Here is a 22,707-nt window from a genome sequence, read left to right on the forward strand (position 1 = left end):
ATTGCTCCTCCTATTATTGCCTGGTGAATGAAGAAGTGGGAGCAAGTTGCCCAGGGATCAGGGTATAATTGAAGGGGTTGTGACGCAGTCTCCTTCTCAGCCAGCATTACTAGGGTCCATCAGAAGGGAGACAAATGCTGTCAGGATCACAGGATGTCTATTGAGGTGCAGCTTGAAGCAGGTCTCAGCATAGTACAGCCTTGACAGCAAGCTCACCATGAAAAGGAAGATCAACGCAGTCTCCCCCGCATGCTTCTTCACACTTTGCATGCTCCATAAGATCTTCAAATGGCTCCCCATCAACATTAGACGAACCGTCACTCAAGCCCTTGTCACAAGCAGGCTGGACTATGGCAACACATTTTACATAGGAATCCCCTCTCACCTGAAGAGACTGCGGACCATACAGAATTCAGAGGCTGGACTCATCCTCAACCACCAAAAGTGGACATCAATGGGCCAAAGATTTTGTAGATTATGTCATAAAACATTTCTTTGGAAGGGGTTGCTGCAGCACCGGGGAAATCGGCTATTGTGGTGCCGGCCCTGAAGCCAACTTCACAGGCAGGAGCGGGGCCCAGAAGCACAAGGTTGAGTGGGTGAAGCTGAAAAAAGCCTCAACTTATTTTTCATGTGCTTCTACAACTAACCTGACTTCGACAAGGAGGTCTTGGAGGGGGAAGACAATCTTTTTTTGCCATATCACCAGGAGGTTCATCGCCTACTCCTGATTCGCCTTTGAGTTAATTGACTTGCACTCGTGCAGGCCTTGGGGTCATGACCAGTATTCCCAAGAAAGGTGCACACCTCAGTGCCCTCGAGCGCGCAATGCCGTGTGTGGGGCACACACACACATCCCCCGAGAGTATTTACACCTCCGCTTTTAAAAGGCGAGCGGCACGAAAAGCGGGCATTTCCAGGTTGCAGAGGAAGAGGCAGCCTGTTAGATCAAGGAGGGCACAATTGCTACATTTCTTTCGTTTTCTAGAGTGCGGCTGCGGGGCTCATTGTGTGCTTATGTTTAAGTATTCGTGTTAATTGCAGCGCCCGTCACGAGCTGCGATTAACATGAATACTTTAACAAAAGCACCCAATCTGCCCCACAATCGAACTCTAGAAAACAAATGACATGCAGCACCAAACACAGCGTGTGCTTTCAGATTCACCTGAAAGCACACGGAGGGCTCGATTCACAAAAGTAATCTGAGAGAAAATCCTAACTTTACGACTTTCGGAGTTCACAAAGGGCATTTAGGAGTAGTAAAGTTCGGATTTTGTCTCAGTTAAACTTACTATTCACAAAGGGCATTTAGGAGTAGTAAAGTTAGGATTGCGCCTCAGTTAAACTTAAGTTTTGGTCTTAGTCCAAAACTTAAGTTTAACTGAGACAAAATCCTAACTTTACTACTCCTAAATGTCCTTTGTGAATACCGAAAGTCATAAAGTTAGGATTTTGTTTCAGTTTATTTAAGTGAATCGGGCCCGCTGCATTTGTAGACTTGCTGCACTTTTTCTCTTAATAGAGCTGTGCCGAGGTGCGATTGTGTGCGTTTTTAAAAGTTTTCATGTTAATTGCAGCTCATGACGGGCGCTGAAATTAACATGAAAATGTTAAAAAAAAGCACACAATCACCCCGCAGCTGCACTCTATTCAGAGAAGAAATGCAGCAAACCTACAAACATGGCATGTGCTTTCAGGTGAAATACGCTTAAAAGTGGAAGCACAAACCATTTGTATACCGAGTCATGCAGCTTCTGTCATCAACACTTCTCAGCCCTTTTTCCACAAGAGCAGTTCAAGCATGAATACCCTGGTTTGCAAATGTTTTCTATATAATTCTGGTACTGTAATATTTGCCTCATAATACATCATCTGCTGCTTAATGTGATGATTTTAACAAAAAAATTGTTTGTAGCTGAAACGAATCAAAAGTTACTAAAAAAATTTACTTTTATTTCTGCGAAGTGGGCGGCCCTTTGCAAAGGTTGATTGATCACCTTTCTCACTGCTGGATTTGTATGTTACACTGTTACTAATAAAGGCAAAATCTTTCCAGAGACTGTTAGCATGTGTAAAAATGTAAAAATGATAAAGTATCAGCAAATATACCGCATTACGCTGTAGCCTTTTTTTTTGGCTGCATAATTTAGGCAACACCGCAGCATAATTTTGTCCTCCATTGCTGCATAAATCCGGTGGCCCGAAGCAGGCAGCACATGTTAAAAGTGCTTGTGCATGAAGTAGAGAGACCGTGAAGTTTGTGAACTTACTTTGGTGTGCTTGCAATTCCTGCATTGCCGACCCCTGATGAGTAACAGCTACTACTGCAGAATCAAGGCCAACAGAGGGACCAATGGGTGAGGCAGCCTGACCTCAAGGGCAGGGCCGGCTATAGCGCTTGTGGAGCCCTGTGCGACAATGTTTGTTGGTGCCCCCACATGACTCCATCTGCCACTGATTCCCTCACTACCACTCTTTAACAGTGCCCCTCAAGTCTCCTTAACCACACTCTTGCTCAGATGAATTTAACTTGAGTTACAGCACCACTGACACCAGTTTAGGGTGTCAGAGCACTTTACATCACACTCATTACACAGAGACAATTACTCATATGTGTGTAAATCTTTGTATAGGAAATGTTACATAAGACAAAAAACTACAAGGTGTAGGAGTCATAAGACATCCATACTAGTAGGCAGTATAGTTTAATAGTGACTGGTCTGGAGAAACACACACCCTGAATTTAGAACGTAATACTATGAATCGGGTTCTCTTTAATAACCAGAATTGATTTCTATTCAAATGAACCCTTTTTGCAACATTAGGATAATCAGACTGGGGAAAAAACACGCAGCTCTTAGATGGAAGTTAATAACTCCCTGTTCTATGCTAGAATTATGAGCACTTTGTGATCTGGATGGTACATGTTCTTTGCAGCAGGCAAATTAACCCACTGCGCTAACTTTCCATGAGTCAAAACTTCCACTTGACAAAACTCCATCTCTCTCTTGGAAGAACATTAATCACCGGAGTTATCATGACATTTTGCCTAAAATTGCTGAAGACCAGGAAGGAGGCAGCAATTGCTTTTAGAAACATAATATACTTGCAAGCATGACACCCCACCCGAAGTCAGCGCCCGAGCGATAGCACCGCCCAGGAGCCACCCTGCTCAAGGGTCCTGTGACCTCAGTGACAACCACTGTCGTACTAGGGTGTACTGTTTCATAGGCCTGCCCGCAAGACTGGAGGTGAACTTCAGTATGGATTGTGGTGGACAGGCCTTTAAGGTTAACCGACAATTGCCACAGCTAGGGTCCACATGCTGGAGCTAAAACACCAGGGCTTCTAACGGGGTCTTCTAAGGTCAAGTAAGGGAATGTGCTACCTCAGGAGAGTGGTCTGGTGGACTGGTCTTGAAGGCTGAGCCTGGTTCCCCAGTGCCAAATTCAGCAACTCTGACCAAAGTGCCACATCCTCTCCTCCAAAGAACACCATACTGCCCCACTGAGAGAAACTTGCACTGCCTTCAGCTACAACCCAATTGTGCCCGCTATAAAGACCTGGGTGCGACGCAATTCAAAATATGCATTAGACATGAGTAATATGCTGCCTAAAAAAAAGTAATAACATCCTGGAAAAAGCAAACACTCATTGACCCGCTAAACTATAAGTAGCAGAGATAGTAATACAGACATATGTAATGCAGGATACATGTTCTCATATCCAAGCGTTTCCAGTTTAACAGTCTAGGGCAAACAACCTTGTTTTCCCCAAGCATGTTAGGGTCAAAGTTAGTCCACCCGTAAGGGGAGAGCCCAAAGTTCAAACCATCCTAAAATCATTGGCATTTGCAAGAACGCGGGTGTAGAGTCTAAGACAGCTGGTATTATGGAAAATACTAAGTTTACCCACCAAAAAGGGAGGTGTTTCTGTGTGAGTGAGGATGGAAGCTGGTGTAATTCAAAAATGAATTCCGAGCCATGGGTTTGGTGTACAGTTCAGAGTAAATGCCTCCATATTTTGAATACAATAGGAGGTCCAGAAATGGTAGTGAAAGTTTTCTGAACTCGTAGGTGAACTTCAGATGGGGATTTCTCAAATTCAGCCAATTTGCAAAAGGGTCTAGGGAGGCCACTAAACCTTCCCATATTATCAGTATATCGACAATGTATATCTTCCAAACTTCAGATTGGAAGAGTATGGATTCTCAACAGGGTAGATCTATTTGGTCTCAAAATCGTGCATCTACAATTTTGTCATACTTACTGGGGGCAAATGTACTGCCCACAGATGTCCCTGTGACCTGTAGGTATAGATTCTCCCCATATTGGAAAAAGTTTTCCTTTATAGCAAGTGTGGCACATTGCAGCACAAAGGATGTAGGTGTCAAATCTTCACGTTCTCGTTGATTCAGTAGAGATCTTATGGTGTCATGGGATTCATCCTGCGGAATGTTAGTGTAAAGGGACTCTACATCAAAGGATGCTAGGATGTGAATCTCTGGATCAAAAGACATTTCTGTCAATGTGCTAAGTATGTGCTTGGTGTCTTGCAAATATGAAGGCATCTCTGTGACAAAAGGCCATAGGAACCAGTCTACAAATTGAGAGAGTGGCTTGAGTACGGATCCTATTCTGTATACAATAGGCCTACCCGGTGGTGGTCTAGTCGGTTTATGGACCTTGGGTAGCACACAGAAGTAAGGTGGAGGAGGGGTTAGTGCTAAAGATCCACAGTCACTGGACTGTTCACTGAATCAAAAACACACTTAGGATCTAAGGGAGGAAACCCAGATGAGAGCGTGTCACTCCCTAACAGTACATCAAACTCACAAATGGGGCTCCTATGATGAAGCATGTCACCTTCGGGTGAGTGAGGGTTCTCATCCTTAAAAAGGACTACTTTCCCTTAACCAACCCCCCTAGTTGTTGGAGACCGAATCTTTTGTGAGTTTCATGAATATTATATTTCTGACGTACTGCATTTTAAATTTGATGGCACAGTTGCACGCTGTTAGACAATTTTAGTGTGCTGGTGTTGCCTCATTGCAAAAACAACAAGTGATGGACTGAATGTGGATCAATGTCACACACTCCCCCAGTCAAAAGATCTGGGCCCAAATCCATCGTTTTTTTGCACTCCACACCACCCTGGGTTAGACAATGGCGATATGCAAATCAGCTCTGACCCTGTTGCCCCATGGGAACAGTCCAGTCCGAACTACAAAAGCCATGTCCTTCCCAGAACGGAATCAAGCATCCGAGGACCGGACCGGTTTCGAGGTAACACCTCTCTTCAGCCCGGCTAGCTTGACTCCAAGTGGTGTGGAGTGCCTGGGACCCACGTCTGGGCATCCCCAGCGCACTTAGGGCGGCAATTGCAAAAACAACAAGTGATGGACTGAATGTGGATCAATGTCACACACTCCCCCAGTCAAAAGATCTGGGCCCAAATCCATCGTTTTTTTGCACTCCACACCACCCTGGGTTAGACAATGGCGATATGCAAATCAGCTCTGACCCTGTTGCCCCATGGGAACAGTCCAGTCCGAACTACAAAAGCCATGTCCTTCCCAGAACGGAATCAAGCATCCGAGGACCGGACTCGAGGTAACACCTCTCTTCAGCCCGGCTAGCTTGACTCCAAGTGGTGTGGAGTGCCTGGGACCCACGTCTGGGCATCCCCAGCGCACTTAGGGCGGCAATTGCAAAAACAACAAGTGATGGACTGAATGTGGATCAATGTCACACACTGTTGCCTCATTGGCAGTGGGCCTCAATTGCAGTATTGTCAGGGGGCGTTAGAATGCATGACTAATGTATTTTAATGCGGTGATGCGGGCACTAGCATTAAAATGCGTTAGTCTAATGCCTGATTCAGCCCTACCCTAACCCAGCCCTGAAACTGTGAAAAATAAAATCATAATAATTAAGTTATTATAAAAAAAAATCCTGCTCAAAGACAGCATTTGTTAAAGTTTACATGTTAATCGCAGCATCCGTCATGAGCTGAAATTAGGATGAAAACTTTTACAAATGCACACAATCATCCCGCAGCCCAGCTATATTAAGAAAATAAATGCAGCAACATAGCTGCCAAGGTTTTAAATTGCTATGTGGGACGGCTTCAAACCTGCCTTAACACCGTTCACATGGAACTGTATGTGAGAAAATGCCCAGTCTTTTCACTTTTTTAAGCAAAAGTTTGGAGTGATATTTTGAGCTGCACCCACACACGCGGTCGGGGGACTGGCGCACACAGCCTTGGTTGCAGCGCACATAGACCTTACACTGCCGCACACAGAGGAAATAAATTAGAGGGAACATTGGTCGTGACCCAACCCCAGACACCAGAGACAAACCAAGTGGGGTTCAGGCACAGACATCTTCCTATGACAATTCCGGCAAAGTTTGAATCCTGAAGGTTTTGCAGGGGACATACCCACTTACTCTGGGAGCGATGCTCAAAAAACGTTACCCAAAAAGCCCAAAAAGAGTTGGTGAAAAAATAACTAAGGCAGCTCTCCAGATCCGGGCCATTAGCGCAGATTGAAAGGAATTTATGTAAATGGGCTGGGGTGGTGTATATATGGACAACACAATGTCATTTACAACATTCCTCTTTAAGCCTCTTATATTTTTACGTTTGTCTACTATTGAGACTGATATATTTTATTGTTTTTAGTTATGGACGCAGCCATAACGTCATGGACGCTCACTGCATTATGTGACAGGTTAGAGCTGTATTTATAGGTAACAAGGACCCCCTGAATGTATGGATAAACTAATTCCTAGGTCAGGGAAATACAGCATAACAAATATGTAACAACCTAGGCAATTCAAGTTAGAGCTGAACAGGCAACCTGTGGAAACAAGCCTGTGCAATGCAATTGGTCTCGCCTTTGGGACCTTATATATACTTAACTATGCAGCACATTAGCCTGGGTGCTGAAACATCTACTGTTCTTTAACATGGAAGGATAGTAAGCACCAAACTGCGTGACACACCAGGTATGGGAACACATGGAGAGAAAAATTGCCTTTCAGCAGGAAAAGGTATAGTCCAAAGCTCTGTTTTTAATATAAAATCAGGGCCTTCGGTGGTCATATCACTGAAAATACAAGATGTGTAAAAAATATTATTGTCTACGGGTGCTCGTAGAAGACAATTTCTATGGACAGGAATCTAGAGAATGCCAAAGTGATTCTGGTATTTTACTGACCTCTGCTGGGCGTTTTCTATCAAGGAAGTTAAACAGATGCAGTTGCCAGAAAAAAGAGAAGAACAAAAAAAGTCCCTCAGCAGAAAGTAATTCTGGTATTTTACTGACCTCTACTGGTCGTTTTCTATCAAAACAGTTAAATAGAGGCAGTTGAACAGAAAAAAAGTCCCTAAGCGGAAGCAGACAATTCCTAGGGCTGATCTCCGGAGCCCACAAAGTACATACACATAAGTATATACTAAAGTATATACAAGAGGTCTCAAATGCTCGACCTAAAAACGAGGTTACACTAGTACAAATGTATTGTAATGAAGGATGATGCGTAGTCTGGGTCTTGTAGATACTCAAGTATATTTATTCTTCAGTTACAGGAAGATGATAAGTTCATTAAGTGCTCTTTAAGTTATTATAAATACCCCAGTAGTTGCCCCACCAGGAGCAGCCTCCTGGCTGCTCAGCCATCCAGATCAACTCACACCCACTCATACAAACCTACTCTAACATTCTACATAACCTCATCACTAGCTGAGCAGGTAGGCAGAGAACTATAGAAAGGAGAGTGTAGTAAGTAAAAGGAAGATTACAACACATCTCCCCCATTATAATATGAATGAACAATCAGAAAGTGTGAAGCTGTTAGACACACGTTTGAGCTTAGAAGGATGTGTAGTGAAACAACAAATAAGAGTGGAAGAAAATGCATGAATTAAAATATATCTCATTCTTTCAACGCCATGAAGTAAAACATATTACACATCCTATCCCCTTACTCAATAATGCATGAAGATGGTAAAACACACATGGTAAAACACATAAATGGTAGAAAGAGGATGTATAACAAAATATGTAATACACCCTGTTTTCTGATTAAATTAGGAAAACAAAGAATGTAAGTCAAAAAAGATATAATCAAAAACTACAAATAGCGTTTGCAAAAACAACACACCACGCGGTGTACCATAAAAATTATGGGTAACAGTAAATCCAAAACTGTTTAAACTATGAGTATTTAGAACTCAAGGCAAACATAACATGGGTCATCTTAAGACAAAGTAAATATGCCATGTCAACTGCAATTGCAAAACAATTACCCAAAAGTACATCAAAATAAAAACATGTACATAGTGAGTCACATCAACTCAAAGGCAAATTACCCTGGGTACTCCTTCACCCGAAGGACGCTAAATAAGGGAAAAACTATCCCAAGATAGACAAAAATTTTGGGAATTTCAACACCCAAAGGAAAACAAATATAATGAAAATCACCATGCCCATGGCAAACATTTGGTAGGTTTCTTTAGACCTAAAGCAAACAAATTTCGGGAAACTAAATCCAAGGAAAACAAAAATCCACGCCAAACTAAATTTAGGAAACTTTTAAACTCTTGACACACACGTTCAACTGTATAAGGGAACACTACACTAGAGTCAAAAGAAACACCACGCACACTAACCAACACCACTCCAAAAAACAAGAGACAAAAACTACAAATGACCAGCAAAATAAGAATGTCTCATAATCCGGTGAGCTGTCTCAAGTAAGGAATGTTGTAAATACGGGAAGATTGGCGACGTCCTCCGCAAAACAACACAATTCCAGCAAAATACACTTCAAGGTTACAAACAAACCAACAACAGTAACATGCCCCTTATACAATGTTGTGAAAATGCAGATGTAAAAACTTAAGGTAATCTAACACAACAAACTAAAACAATAAACGTGGTCACCGTAGTCTAGGTAGATGAGCGAAACCTCACCCGAAAGTCCAGTCCATGTGGAGATGAGCGATACCTCACCCGAAAGTCTAGTCTCTAATCATTCATCCATAGACCAAATGGTGTAGATTAAATCCAGTATATGTAAAGAATAGTGTCATAGGCAGTACCACCAACTCGAATTTACACTATATAAAGTTTTGACCTACAAGGTGGAAACCGTCGAAATCCAGAGTTCATGCAAGCAGGTAAATCAAATTGAAAAGTGACTATGTTGAATTCGTGAAGCAAAATGAAATACAAGAACATCGCGATCTTCAAACTCCAATGCTAACGTCATGGTTCTCTGTACTACAAAGGGATTCTTCCCAAAGAGCTAAGATGGCCGCCACAGCGTCGTTCAGCGTCTATTTCTAATGGAATTTGGCCACACTACGACGCAGAACATGACGGAGGTAGCTCTACGGAGATTCAACATCACAGGAGACCTTCACCAATACCTCATCGGATACCAAAGACGTCATCAATTCAAGGTACGCAGGCGAACTGGAAGGAGCTCCTGAGACCAACTGTCACTGGTGAGTTAACGAAGAGAAATGACTCGCTGTAGCCAGCAAATGTGCAGAAGTCAGACGGTGAGTCGACAAAGAGAAATGCCCCGCTATTGTCAGCAAAAGCGGAGAAGTCGTTGAAATCTCGCTGTCACCAGTCAGTCAGCAAATGCGGTGAATCTCGCTGTCGCCAGTTAGTGCACAGAAGTTACTTAAGTCCCTTAATAGCCAACACACGCTGTAAGCGTTTCTTAAACCTAAAATCTCTGCGCCAGTAAATGAAGATAGTTCATACAGCACGACGTGTTGTACACATGGAATTATTCACTTCATGCGCTGCTCTTAAGTTGCTGTGTGTTATTTCCATTTGCTGCAGTTTAAGTCTTTCTAAAAACGATGTTGCGCTTTACTATTCAGTTTCTTCATATATTAATTGAACATCAAAGTTTGCAGGTAGTCCGATCACATTAGGGAATATTCACGCCAGACTAGCAGTTTCAATTAGTAAAATCACATATTTGGGGAAAACTCACCCAAAGTCCAACAAGCACTGGCACATCCACGTTGGGGCCGACCGGTCTTTGGTCACTGGTGGGGCATGTGAATAGCCAGTTTGCTTCTCTTATGTGTGCTTCTTCTTTTTCTAATGTTTCTTCAGTTTCAGTTTCTTCTTTGTTTGTGCTTCTTCTTTTTCATATGTACAAGCCCATTGAATGTGTAGGTTCTCCAACTCGTCGCCAGTATTGTAATGAAGGATGATGCGTAGTCTGGGTCTTGTAGATACTCAAGTATATTTATTCTTAAGTTACAGGAAGATGATAAGTTCATTAAGTGCTCTTTAAGTTATTATAAATACCCCAGTAGTTGCCCCACCAGGAGCAGCCTCCTGGCTGCTCAGCCATCCAGATCAACTCACACCCACTCATACAAACCTACTCTAACATTCTACATAACCTCATCACTAGCTGAGCAGGTAGGCAGAGAACTATAGAAAGGAGAGTGTAGTAAGTAAAAGGAAGATTACAACAAAATGCAAGCCAACATATAGGAGACACACAATACCCTGAAGAAAAGGCAGCGCTAAGCTTGAAAAACACTATCGAGGCAGGCAACAAGTGGCAATAACATACAAGAGGGCAGCACGAGTACAGTGGATAAGAACCTACCTACAAATGCACAGAAAGCGCCAAATACTGGTAGACAACTAAGGAGAGAATAAAAGACTACTTCACTGGCAGCGAAGAAAGAGGGGCAATAAGCAGCGACAGAGGACTATTGTAGGAAGGGGCAGTCTCTGGTTGGCGCAGTGCAGCACTGGCGACAAACAGGGCCTCTCTCTTCCCCGTCAGGGCTGAGGGTTACCTTCAAGACAACCTCTGCTTACCCTCTAGGTAGTGTGGCTTAAGCAGTCTTAGGCTAATCTCTGGGGCATGTAGGGTTAAACATTTGCAATATTACACCATCACCACCAACCCACCACACAATGACACCAAACTGTATTTGTGAAAATATATGTTCTTTATATAAATCTCAAGCAGGCTTGTAAATACAGTTGTCAAACTTTCAATAGCGGTTCCAGTTTACTTAGGTTCCAGTTGCCACAGTTCTTTCTTAGCAATAAGCAATCTTTTGGGCCTTCTGCCCAGGTTCCAGCAAGGTTCAGTGTCTTGTAGCGCCTCAATGCGCGTTCCGCTGTCTCCGCTCGCTTCAGAGAGGAGAACGGGCCCGGCCGGCTAAAGCTCACGCTTCCCGCGTGGGCCTCGCGGACCCGGCACAGTGCGAGCCTTGGTTTCAGGGGCGGCTCACGCTGGGAGGCAGGTAGCGCGGTGCGAGCTCAGGACGTAGGATGCTCGCACCGCAAGGACAAAGAACACAGTACCTTGGTTTTCTTGTAGGTCTTGGAGCGGACGGCTGTCCGGGGATCTGTCCCACGTCGCGTTGTCTTCCTGGAGGGTGCGGCGGCCTGCGAGTCTCAGCGCAGGTCACAGGGCACCCGGGCTGACGGTGCAGATGCGGGGCAGGATTCTCCGGAGTCCGGTTCACTCGCACTGAAGGGGAAAGCTGCAGGCAGGCGGGGCTGAGGGGGGTGCACTCCACGGAGCGCGGGGCACAATTCAGGCACGGCTCAGCAGCGAGTCACTTCCAGCTGCGGGGGCCAGGGGGTCTCAGCGCCCAAGTCACGAGGGGCACAATCTTGGCAGTGCCGGTCTTTGCGGGGCAGCCTGTACCTCGGGGGTCACACAGGCGGCGATGCTTGGACCGGGCAGGTCCTCCCTTTCCGTTGCAAGGGCGGCTCAGCGCGGACAGTCACGGCGCTCGAACCAGCGCGGGGCTGATCCTTACTTTGCGGCTGGCACACGAACAGGCCACAGTCACGGGGGTCGGGGAAGGAGCACAGCTGCACAAATTGTCAGAGAGCGTGGCGGCAGGCGCAGCGCTCTCAACTCTCCTTTCCTTGGTGCTGTAGAGACACACAGCACACGCCAGCAGCAGCTTTTCTTCAGAGGGGTAGCGCCCACTGTTCCTGGGGCGCTGGTCAGGGGGCAAGTTCACAGGCAAGCCCTTGGAGATCTTCCAGCAGAGTTTGGCACAAAGTTCAAATAAGCAAAAGTCTTTGGTAGTCTTTTCTTTCCTCTCCTTTGGCAGCAAGGCACCAGACACAGGCCAGAGACAGCACTCCTCCTTGTCCTTCCAGGTCCTTCTCTTCGGGCAGAGTTTCTTCTGTAGCACAAACAGGATCTAATTTACAAGGAGCAGGGCTCCTACTTTTATACCCAGTTTCTTTTGTTCTAGCAAGCCAGGGGGGCCTCTGCATAACTGCTCCAGTCTCTGAGCACTTGTTGTGGGTACTTCTGGCTTCTGCATTCAGTGTGAGGGCAGGCACATCAGCCGCTCCCCAGGGGGGTGGAGCCGGCATTGAGAGGGCAGGAGTGGCCTGAGTACTTTGTTGACAAGCTTCGGTCCTTCCTGGGCCAGGTGCAGGCTGAGTCATCAGTCGCTCCCCAGGAGGGCGGAGCCAGCATTGTGGTGGCAGGGGCACAGCCTGATGCATCATTCAGGGGAAACTCCCACCACCCATTAAGGGGTCCTCCTGCTAATCACTACCTGTCAACTCCCAGCCCTGTCACTCACACACACCAGACAGTCAGATCCACATCCAAGCAGAGGCGGGCTGAAATGGTTAGGCAAGCAAATGCTAACTTTCTAAAAGTAGCATTTGCAAACACAGGATATTAAAATAAACTTTACTAAAAGAAGTATTTTATTATTCTGAGTTCAGGCATACTAAACATGAATTTCTACCATGTTCCCTGAGCCTGCTGGGATTATAGAGTGTAATAATTCCAGCAGCCCATCTGGCCTAGAAGGGAACAGGTAGCCTTACAATAGTGAAAAACGACTTTGGCAGTAATTCACTATTAGAACATGCCACACACATCAGGGCATGTTCTACCTTACACTTACAATGCACCCTGCCCTCTGGCCTACCATAGGGGTGACTAATATGAAGGTTAAGGGAAGGTTTAGGGGCTGGCAAGTGTGTGCACTTGCCCAGCCAGGGTGACAGTACCAGACTGCACGCAGGTTCTGCAATGGCAGACCCTAGACACATTTTAAGGCTGCTTCTGTGGGTGGCGCAACCAGCGCTGCAGGCCCACGAGCAGTGTTGGCATTCACAAGCCCTGGCACTCCTGGTGCACTTTACTAGGGACTAACAGTAAATCCAATGAACCAATCATGGACATCAATCATATGTACACTTTACAGTAGGGAGCACTTGCACTGCGGCACGGGTTGGCCGTGGCGCAGTGCCCTGAGTCGCAGACACCAGCAAAACATTTGAGGCACAACAGCAAAAAGTGGAAGGGAAACCCACGCCAAGGTGCCAGGTCTAACACGTGTCCCCTCCAGCTGAAATGTGGGGAGAACTACCCTTCCCCAGGGAGTTCCTCATCACTAAGGCGGAAAAATCTGGACAGACCATCAGCGTTGGCGTGATCTGTGCCAGGGCGGTGTTCCACCGTGAAGTCCATACCCTGTAGGGAGATGGACCACCTCAACAGTTTTGGGTTCTCACCCCTCATTTGCATCAACCATCTGAGGGGCCTGTGGTCCGTCTGAACCCGGAAGTGAGACCCAAACAAGTAGGGTCTTAGCTTCTTCAGCGCCCAGACCACAGCAAATGCTTCCCGCTCTATTGCACTCCACCTACTTTCCCGTGGAAGTAACCTCCTACTGATGAAGGCTACGGGTTGGTCCCAGCCCTCCTCAGTCATCTGTGAGAGAACAGCCCCCACACCATGCTCTGAAGCGTCTGTTTGCACTATGAATTCCTTGGAGAAATCAGGAGCCAGGAGCACGGGCGCCGTGCACATGGCAGTCTTCAGGGTGTCAAAAGCCTTCTGACAGGTGTCAGTCCAAATCACATTCCTGGGCTGCTTCTTAGAAGTCAGCTCTGTCAAGGGGGTCACAATAGTGCCATAGCCCTTGACAAACCTCCTGTAATACCCAGTGAGCCCCAGGAAGGCTCTCACTGCAGTCTGGGTCTTGGGGGGTTCCCAAGCCAGGATGGTCTCAATTTTGGGTTGCAAGGGTGCCACCTTGCCACTCCCCACTTGGTGTCCCAAGTACACCACTGAACCCTGCCCAATCTGGCACTTGCTTGCCTTGATTGTGAGGCCTGCCTTGCGCAGCGCCATCAACACTTCCCAGAGGTGCCGCAGGTGTTCTGGCCAGGTGCCACTGAACACTGCGATGTCATCCAGGTAGGCGGCACTGAACTCATCCAGCCCAACCAACACCTGGTTGACCAACCTCTGAAAGGTGGCAGGGGCATTCTTCATCCCAAATGGCATAACCCGGAACTGGAAATGCCCATCTGGTGTGGAGAATGCTGACCTCTCTTTTGCCCCATCGGTCAAGGCGATCTGCCAGTACCCAGACGTTAAATCAAACGTGCTGAGGAACCGGGCAGCCCCTAGCCGATCAATGAGCTCATCAGCTCTGGGGATAGGGTGTGCGTCAGTCTTGGTGACTGAATTGAGTCCTCTGTAGTCCACACAGAACCGGAGTTCAGGTGTGGCTCCCGGCGCAGCAGCCTTTGGGACCAAGACCACGGGGCTGGACCAAGGACTGCTGGAAGACTCAACCACCCTAAGAGCAAGCATCTTGGAGACCTCCTCCTTGATGCAGGCCCGGACCCTGTCAGTTACCCTGTAAGCCTTATGCTTCACAGGTAAGCTGTCTCCTGTGTCCACATCATGGACGCACCAATCTGTGACACTAGGAACCAGGGAGAACAGGTCTGGAAACTGCCCCAGCAACTGGCGGCAGTCTTCCTGTTGCTCAGGGGTCAGGGTGGGTGAGAGGTTAACTCCATCCACTGACCCATCCTTCTCACAGGCCACTAAGAGGTCAGGAAGAGGCTCAGACTCCTCTTCCATTCCATCATCAGTGGCCAACAGCATGCCCACTTCGGACCTTTTCAAGTGGGGCTTGAGGCGGTTGACATGTAAGACCCTTAAAGGATTCCTGGGCGTCTTCATGTCCACCAAGTATGTCACTGAGCTCTTGCGCTCCACAACCTCAAATGGGCCTGTCCACTTATCCTGAAGTGCACAGGGTTCCACTGGGGCCAAGACATACACCTCTTGTCCAGGCTGAAGCTCTACCAGAGTGGCATTCTGGTCGTACCACCGCTTCATCTCCTCCTGGCTAGCTTCCAGATTTGCCTCAGCAAGTTGTCTGAAGCGCCTGGTTTGGTTTCTGAAGGCCAGCATGTAGCTATATACATTCTGGGGAGGTTTCCTGGGAGATTGCTCCCAGCCTTCCTTTACCAAACTCAGTGGTCCTCTCACGGGGTGGCCATACAGCAGCTCAAAGGGGCTGAACCCTAGAGACTTCTGTGGCACCTCGCGGTATGCAAAGAGCAGGCATGGTAAGAGGACGTCCCACTTACGCCTCATTGGACCTTCCAGGCCCATGATCATGCCCTTCAGGGTTCGGTTGAATCTTTCAACCAACCCATTTCCTTGGGGATGGTAAGGGGTGGTGAACTTGTAGGTTACACCACACTCTTGCCAAAGGGACTTCATATACTTGGATATAAAGTTGGTCCCCCTGTCGCTCACCACCTCTAGAGGGAACCCCACTCTGGAGAAAATTCCCATTAGTGCACGCCCCACCACGGGGGCCGTCACTGTCCTCAGAGGGATGGCTTCAGGGTACCGGGTGGCATGATCCACCAAGACCAGGATGAACCTGTTGCCCATGGCTGTCTTGGGGTCCAGAGGCCCAACAATATCAATACCCACTCGTTGGAATGGCGTACTGACCACAGGGAAGGGTTGGAGGGGAGCCTTGTTCTTCCCTCCGCTCTTCCCACTTGCCTGGCAAGTTGGACAGGTCCTACAATGAGCATCTGAGCTCTTGTGCATTTGGGGCCAGTAGAAGTGGGTGACAAGCCTGTCATAGGTCTTGTCCATCCCCAAATGTCCTGCTAAAGGCACATCATGAGCCAGTCCCAGTAGGAAGGCTCTGAACTTCTGGGGTACCACCAGCACACGGGCTGACCCAGGTTCAGCAGCCTTAGGCTCTGAATACAGGAGGTCATTCTCCCAGTACACATAATGTGTTTTGGCCTGAACACCATTGGCCTGGTCTGCAGCCTGCTGCCGCATACCCACGAGAGAAGGGCATTCCTTCTGCTCCCTGCAGAATTCCTCCCTGGAGGGGCCTCCTTCTTGCTGCCAATGGGTCAGCTCAGGCAGGTCCCCCAGTTCGGCAATCTGTTCCCCAGTAGGCTCCAGGGCATCCCCCTCAAGGTCTGCTTCCTCCTGGACCGTGGGAACTTCAGGGGCCGGTTTCCCGCGCACCCTGCGCCTTCTCCCTAAGGCCGGTTCCTGGGCCTCTCCGTCAGGCCCCAGGACCTCTTGATCACCCCTACTGGCTGCCATTGACCGGGTGGTCACGCACGCCCAGTCAGGTAGACCCACCATCTTCAGGTGAGTCGTTTTCTCCACCTTTTCCCAAGGGGAGTCCTCCAAGTCATTCCCTAGCAAACAGTCAACAGGCATGGCTTTCCTCACACAGACCTGCAGAGTACCAGAGACCCCCCCCCACTCGAAGGGAACTTGAGCCATCGGACACTGACTCTCTGAATTGTCAGCGTTGACAACCCTACAGTAGGCATGGGGTACAACCTGCTCTTGAGACACCAGGTGATGCCTCACTGCAGTCACACTGGCTCCTGTGTCTCTAAGAGCCTCAGCTTTCTTACCATTGATGGTAACCACCTGCCCATATTTTTTAGTGTTAGAGGGCAGGTAGCTTGTAGGGACCATCTCACTGTCTCCTAGTGAGACTAGGGTCATCTGAACAGGATCTCCACCCCCCGGGACCATCACTTCTTCTCCTAAGTGAACACTGGTCACTTGTCGGGGCGGAGCACCAGTGGGTGCTGGTTTTCCAAACAGGCGACACTTGGGGTCACTGGCTATGTGCCCCGGGTCACCACATTTGTAACAATTGAAGGGCCCCTTTGGAACAGGTCGACCTGTCGGGGCCCCATTCTGCTTAGGGGGTGGGGGAGGCTGAGAACCTTTCTGCTGGTCCCCTTGGGGATTACTTTGGGGGCCTTTTTGGAACCCTTTCTGTTTTCCCTTGTCCCCCCCACTCTTCTGCTGGGGACCCTGCCCACCCTTGGCGGAGTCTCCCACTGGACCCTTGTGGACCCTGGTGCTGAGCCAGCGGTCCGCCTCCTCAGCAAGTTTCCTCGGGTTGGACAACTTGCTATCAATCAGGTGCTGGCGTAACTCAGGAAAACATTGATCAGACAAGTGCTCCCATGCAATTAAATCAAAGAGACCTTGAAAATCATTCACTTTGTTACCCTTCACCCAACCATCCAGTGCTCTGCAAAAAAAAGTCACAAACTCCACATACGTATTCCCAGGCCGCTTATTACACCCCCTAAACTTCTGTCTATACATTTCAGGGGTAAGCCCATACCTGGTCATTAAAGCTTCTTTCATATGGGGATAGGATCTCTGGTCTTCAGAGGGCAAATCTAGCAGGGTGTCCCGCCCTTCGCTAAGGAACCTTCCCCATAACCCCGCTCCCCAATCCTTCTCAGGGACCCGGTGGGAAAGCATGGCTACCTCATATGCCCTAAACCACTGTCCTATGTCATCCCCCTTAAAGAACTCTTTAACTACATCTTTGGGGATGTGCACTCTTGACTCTACCTGCACCGGCGTTGTGCTGCCACCAGAGGGAGGATGATCCAAGGTTTTCTCTTTTAGACTCATCTCCCTCATTTTCACATCATACTCCAACTGGAGTTTTCTTTCTTCCAGAGCCATTTTTTTGCTTTCAAGCTCCATTTGGCCCTTCAACTTCAATTCTGCCATCTTTATCTCATGATCCCTGGTTGCCTGTCTGTCTGCCAGCTCCTCTGGCGACAGGCCTCTGCCAAAGCTAAGAACGCTGTCTGGTTTTTCCAGACTCACAGGATCCACAGGTGCATCCTGATCCTCAGGTGTCTTCCTAGATTCAAGCCAGGCTCTCATGGCCTTGTAGAACTCAGGTTTGTTTCTGCATCCTGCGTGTGGAACCTTGAGTTTCCTGCAAAAATAACTCAACTGCTTCTTTGTGTAGTCATCCAGCTTTGATGCATCCCATTCCAGCCCCTGCGCACTAGAGGCTATGGACTCTCCTCCATCAATGCTGTTTGTGCCAGGCATGTTTGCAACACTAGGGATCTTCTTCTTTAGCAAAATTAAAAAATCCAAAAGTCTGTGGCTAAGTTACTGGACTGTAATCACTATGCAATGGTCAGTAGCTAAGGTAAAACACTGCAAATGTAAATTCGCGAATCCTCACCGCTGCGTCCAATGTAGGAAGGGGGAGTCTCTGGTTGGCGCAGTGCAGCACTGGCGACAAACAGGGCCTCTCTCTTCCCCGTCAGGGCTGAGGGTTACCTTCAAGACAACCTCTGCTTACCCTCTAGGTAGTGTGGCTTAAGCAGTCTTAGGCTAATCTCTGGGGCATGTAGGGTTAAACATTTGCAATATTACACCATCACCACCAACCCACCACACAATGACACCAAACTGTATTTGTGAAAATATATGTTCTTTATATAAATCTCAAGCAGGCTTGTAAATACAGTTGTCAAACTTTCAATAGCGGTTCCAGTTTACTTAGGTTCCAGTTGCCACAGTTCTTTCTTAGCAATAAGCAATCTTTTGGGCCTTCTGCCCAGGTTCCAGCAAGGTTCAGTGTCTTGTAGCGCCTCAATGCGCGTTCCGCTGTCTCCGCTCGCTTCAGAGAGGAGAACGGGCCCGGCCGGCTAAAGCTCACGCTTCCCGCGTGGGCCTCGCGGACCCGGCACAGTGCGAGCCTTGGTTTCAGGGGCGGCTCACGCTGGGAGGCAGGTAGCGCGGTGCGAGCTCAGGACGTAGGATGCTCGCACCGCAAGGACAAAGAACACAGTACCTTGGTTTTCTTGTAGGTCTTGGAGCGGACGGCTGTCCGGGGATCTGTCCCACGTCGCGTTGTCTTCCTGGAGGGTGCGGCGGCCTGCGAGTCTCAGCGCAGGTCACAGGGCACCCGGGCTGACGGTGCAGATGCGGGGCAGGATTCTCCGGAGTCCGGTTCACTCGCACTGAAGGGGAAAGCTGCAGGCAGGCGGGGCTGAGGGGGGTGCACTCCACGGAGCGCGGGGCACAATTCAGGCACGGCTCAGCAGCGAGTCACTTCCAGCTGCGGGGGCCAGGGGGTCTCAGCGCCCAAGTCACGAGGGGCACAATCTTGGCAGTGCCGGTCTTTGCGGGGCAGCCTGTACCTCGGGGGTCACACAGGCGGCGATGCTTGGACCGGGCAGGTCCTCCCTTTCCGTTGCAAGGGCGGCTCAGCGCGGACAGTCACGGCGCTCGAACCAGCGCGGGGCTGATCCTTACTTTGCGGCTGGCACACGAACAGGCCACAGTCACGGGGGTCGGGGAAGGAGCACAGCTGCACAAATTGTCAGAGAGCGTGGCGGCAGGCGCAGCGCTCTCAACTCTCCTTTCCTTGGTGCTGTAGAGACACACAGCACACGCCAGCAGCAGCTTTTCTTCAGAGGGGTAGCGCCCACTGTTCCTGGGGCGCTGGTCAGGGGGCAAGTTCACAGGCAAGCCCTTGGAGATCTTCCAGCAGAGTTTGGCACAAAGTTCAAATAAGCAAAAGTCTTTGGTAGTCTTTTCTTTCCTCTCCTTTGGCAGCAAGGCACCAGACACAGGCCAGAGACAGCACTCCTCCTTGTCCTTCCAGGTCCTTCTCTTCGGGCAGAGTTTCTTCTGTAGCACAAACAGGATCTAATTTACAAGGAGCAGGGCTCCTACTTTTATACCCAGTTTCTTTTGTTCTAGCAAGCCAGGGGGGCCTCTGCATAACTGCTCCAGTCTCTGAGCACTTGTTGTGGGTACTTCTGGCTTCTGCATTCAGTGTGAGGGCAGGCACATCAGCCGCTCCCCAGGGGGGTGGAGCCGGCATTGAGAGGGCAGGAGTGGCCTGAGTACTTTGTTGACAAGCTTCGGTCCTTCCTGGGCCAGGTGCAGGCTGAGTCATCAGTCGCTCCCCAGGAGGGCGGAGCCAGCATTGTGGTGGCAGGGGCACAGCCTGATGCATCATTCAGGGGAAACTCCCACCACCCATTAAGGGGTCCTCCTGCTAATCACTACCTGTCAACTCCCAGCCCTGTCACTCACACACACCAGACAGTCAGATCCACATCCAAGCAGAGGCGGGCTGAAATGGTTAGGCAAGCAAATGCTAACTTTCTAAAAGTAGCATTTGCAAACACAGGATATTAAAATAAACTTTACTAAAAGAAGTATTTTATTATTCTGAGTTCAGGCATACTAAACATGAATTTCTACCATGTTCCCTGAGCCTGCTGGGATTATAGAGTGTAATAATTCCAGCAGCCCATCTGGCCTAGAAGGGAACAGGTAGCCTTACAATAGTGAAAAACGACTTTGGCAGTAATTCACTATTAGAACATGCCACACACATCAGGGCATGTTCTACCTTACACTTACAATGCACCCTGCCCTCTGGCCTACCATAGGGGTGACTAATATGAAGGTTAAGGGAAGGTTTAGGGGCTGGCAAGTGTGTGCACTTGCCCAGCCAGGGTGACAGTACCAGACTGCACGCAGGTTCTGCAATGGCAGACCCTAGACACATTTTAAGGCTGCTTCTGTGGGTGGCGCAACCAGCGCTGCAGGCCCACGAGCAGTGTTGGCATTCACAAGCCCTGGCACTCCTGGTGCACTTTACTAGGGACTAACAGTAAATCCAATGAACCAATCATGGACATCAATCATATGTACACTTTACAGTAGGGAGCACTTGCACTGCGGCACGGGTTGGCCGTGGCGCAGTGCCCTGAGTCGCAGACACCAGCAAAACATTTGAGGCACAACAGCAAAAAGTGGAAGGGAAACCCACGCCAAGGTGCCAGGTCTAACAACTATGTTGCGGCCTGTCAGCACAGACTGTGAAAGGACTTATAAATCTGTATTTTTTCCCTGGTGTTAATGGAAAAAGTAGTTTTTTGAGGTTTTAAATGGCTGTTGTGTTTAATATGTTACAGATTAAATCGACGAAGGAAAGCATAACCTTGCCGCCGATCCTGACATAGAATCAAGATGACACATTTTTAGCAATGTTTGCTTTAATATCGTTTATACTTTAGCGGCTGCAGGTACTGTTTTATTTTTTTAAACATAAGATAAAATCGGCAGCCAAATACTATAAACAACCAGGTTGGGGGGCATAGGTTAGAGGAACTTCATGCTAGGACTATCAAGCCAAGGGTCACGCCGGGTTGGAGCACCAACTAGCATCTGTCAGGGGCGACCCCCATAACAGTGTGAAAAGTAGCCTTCAGCCTAGCACTATTTTTCATTCCCAGGCAAAGTGGTGATAGGGAAAAGCGGAGTTGCTGTTTTCCTAGTGAAAACCGGTATGCTGCACGATCTATCTTAAACTCGAATAGCTGGCTTGCTTCAGCTTGAAACTAAGCAACCAATTCTTGAGCGGGAAGACTTGAGGCTATCAGAGGTTCAGTGTTCAGAAAACGGCTGTTTAAGATGGAAAATAATAGGGTCAGACAGGCTACGCTACACAGTATCAGCCTGCATGAAACCTACGTTATCTTTTGTACTGTTGAGGCCAATATGAAGTAATCTGATAAATGTAGTTTTGCTTCAGTGTCATGGCCTACAACGTTGGGGTACCAATACCGCTGGGAGATGTTTGGTGCAGCAGTGCTGATTTGACAATGTGACTTTAATAGTTTAACCCATTTTTGCTTTACATACGACATTGAATGCACCATCAAAATCAGCCAATTTGTCCTTAACTTACCTGCCAGCTGTACGGAGACAATGGTGAGTTGGAGTCATCGGACACGATGCTTAAAAAGAAAAGAACAGCTGCCAATTATTCAAGGGAACGTTTCTGTTTCTACTATAATTCTGAAACACCATGTAAAAAGTTAAAGACAAGTTTGTATAGATACATTCTATAGTAAATTACAAACAAATTGTATTCCTGTTACATATCACTAACTAATCTTACACCCACGATCACCACTAGCAAAGTAACACACTCCTGTAGAAGCAGCAAAATGGGTACACGGAAGGCAGGGTTTTAAACAGTAACGTGATGTGGACTGCCGGGTGTATGCACTGTTTAAAAGCTCTTCCCCATCTGAAAATCGAAACATGTAAGTACATAGCAGTTCCATCAGCCTGACGATGACCCCTGTGAGATTTCTGGTGCTTCAGTGCGTACTACTCACCAAGCTGTCGTCTGAAGGCTGACCTATGTATTTCAATAGCTGAAACACGCAGCTTTTGTGAAATATTGTGACTTTTGACCGTGCGGTGAAGTGTTACAATCTGTTTGTTATCGGAGAGCCCCGGGAGAGCAAGGAGAAGTATTCTGGCGCTTAAGTCCTTGCTAGGGACGCATTGAGGTAGGCGCTCTAGCTTATTTTTTCTCTGCCCATAAAAGCACCATTGTGGCGTGGAGGCGCAGTTAAGCCACGGACCCTCCGGTTCAGACCACTGCTGGCACGCTGCTCGAATTGGGGGAATTTAAAAAAAGTCTCATAACATTTTTAATAATGTTAAGGATATTATTGTGAATTTTGTCTGTGT

At 48.0% G+C, this 22,707-nt stretch overlaps 1 protein-coding gene across 1 annotated transcript in view; it reads right to left on the reverse strand.

The window, feature by feature from the left end:
- Nucleotides 1–22,707, reverse strand: part of LRCH2 (leucine rich repeats and calponin homology domain containing 2) — a 973,671-nt gene that overhangs the window by 355,293 nt on the left and 595,671 nt on the right. Inside the window, exon 13 of the mRNA XM_078688532.1 lies at nt 21,911–21,959. Coding sequence (XP_078544658.1) covers nt 21,911–21,959 — 49 coding nt within the window. The remainder of the gene's footprint in view (nt 1–21,910; nt 21,960–22,707) is intronic.

Source organism: Lissotriton helveticus, chromosome 4_1 (assembly GCF_964261635.1).
Source record: "Lissotriton helveticus chromosome 4_1, aLisHel1.1, whole genome shotgun sequence".
Classification (NCBI taxonomy): domain Eukaryota; kingdom Metazoa; phylum Chordata; class Amphibia; order Caudata; family Salamandridae; genus Lissotriton; species Lissotriton helveticus.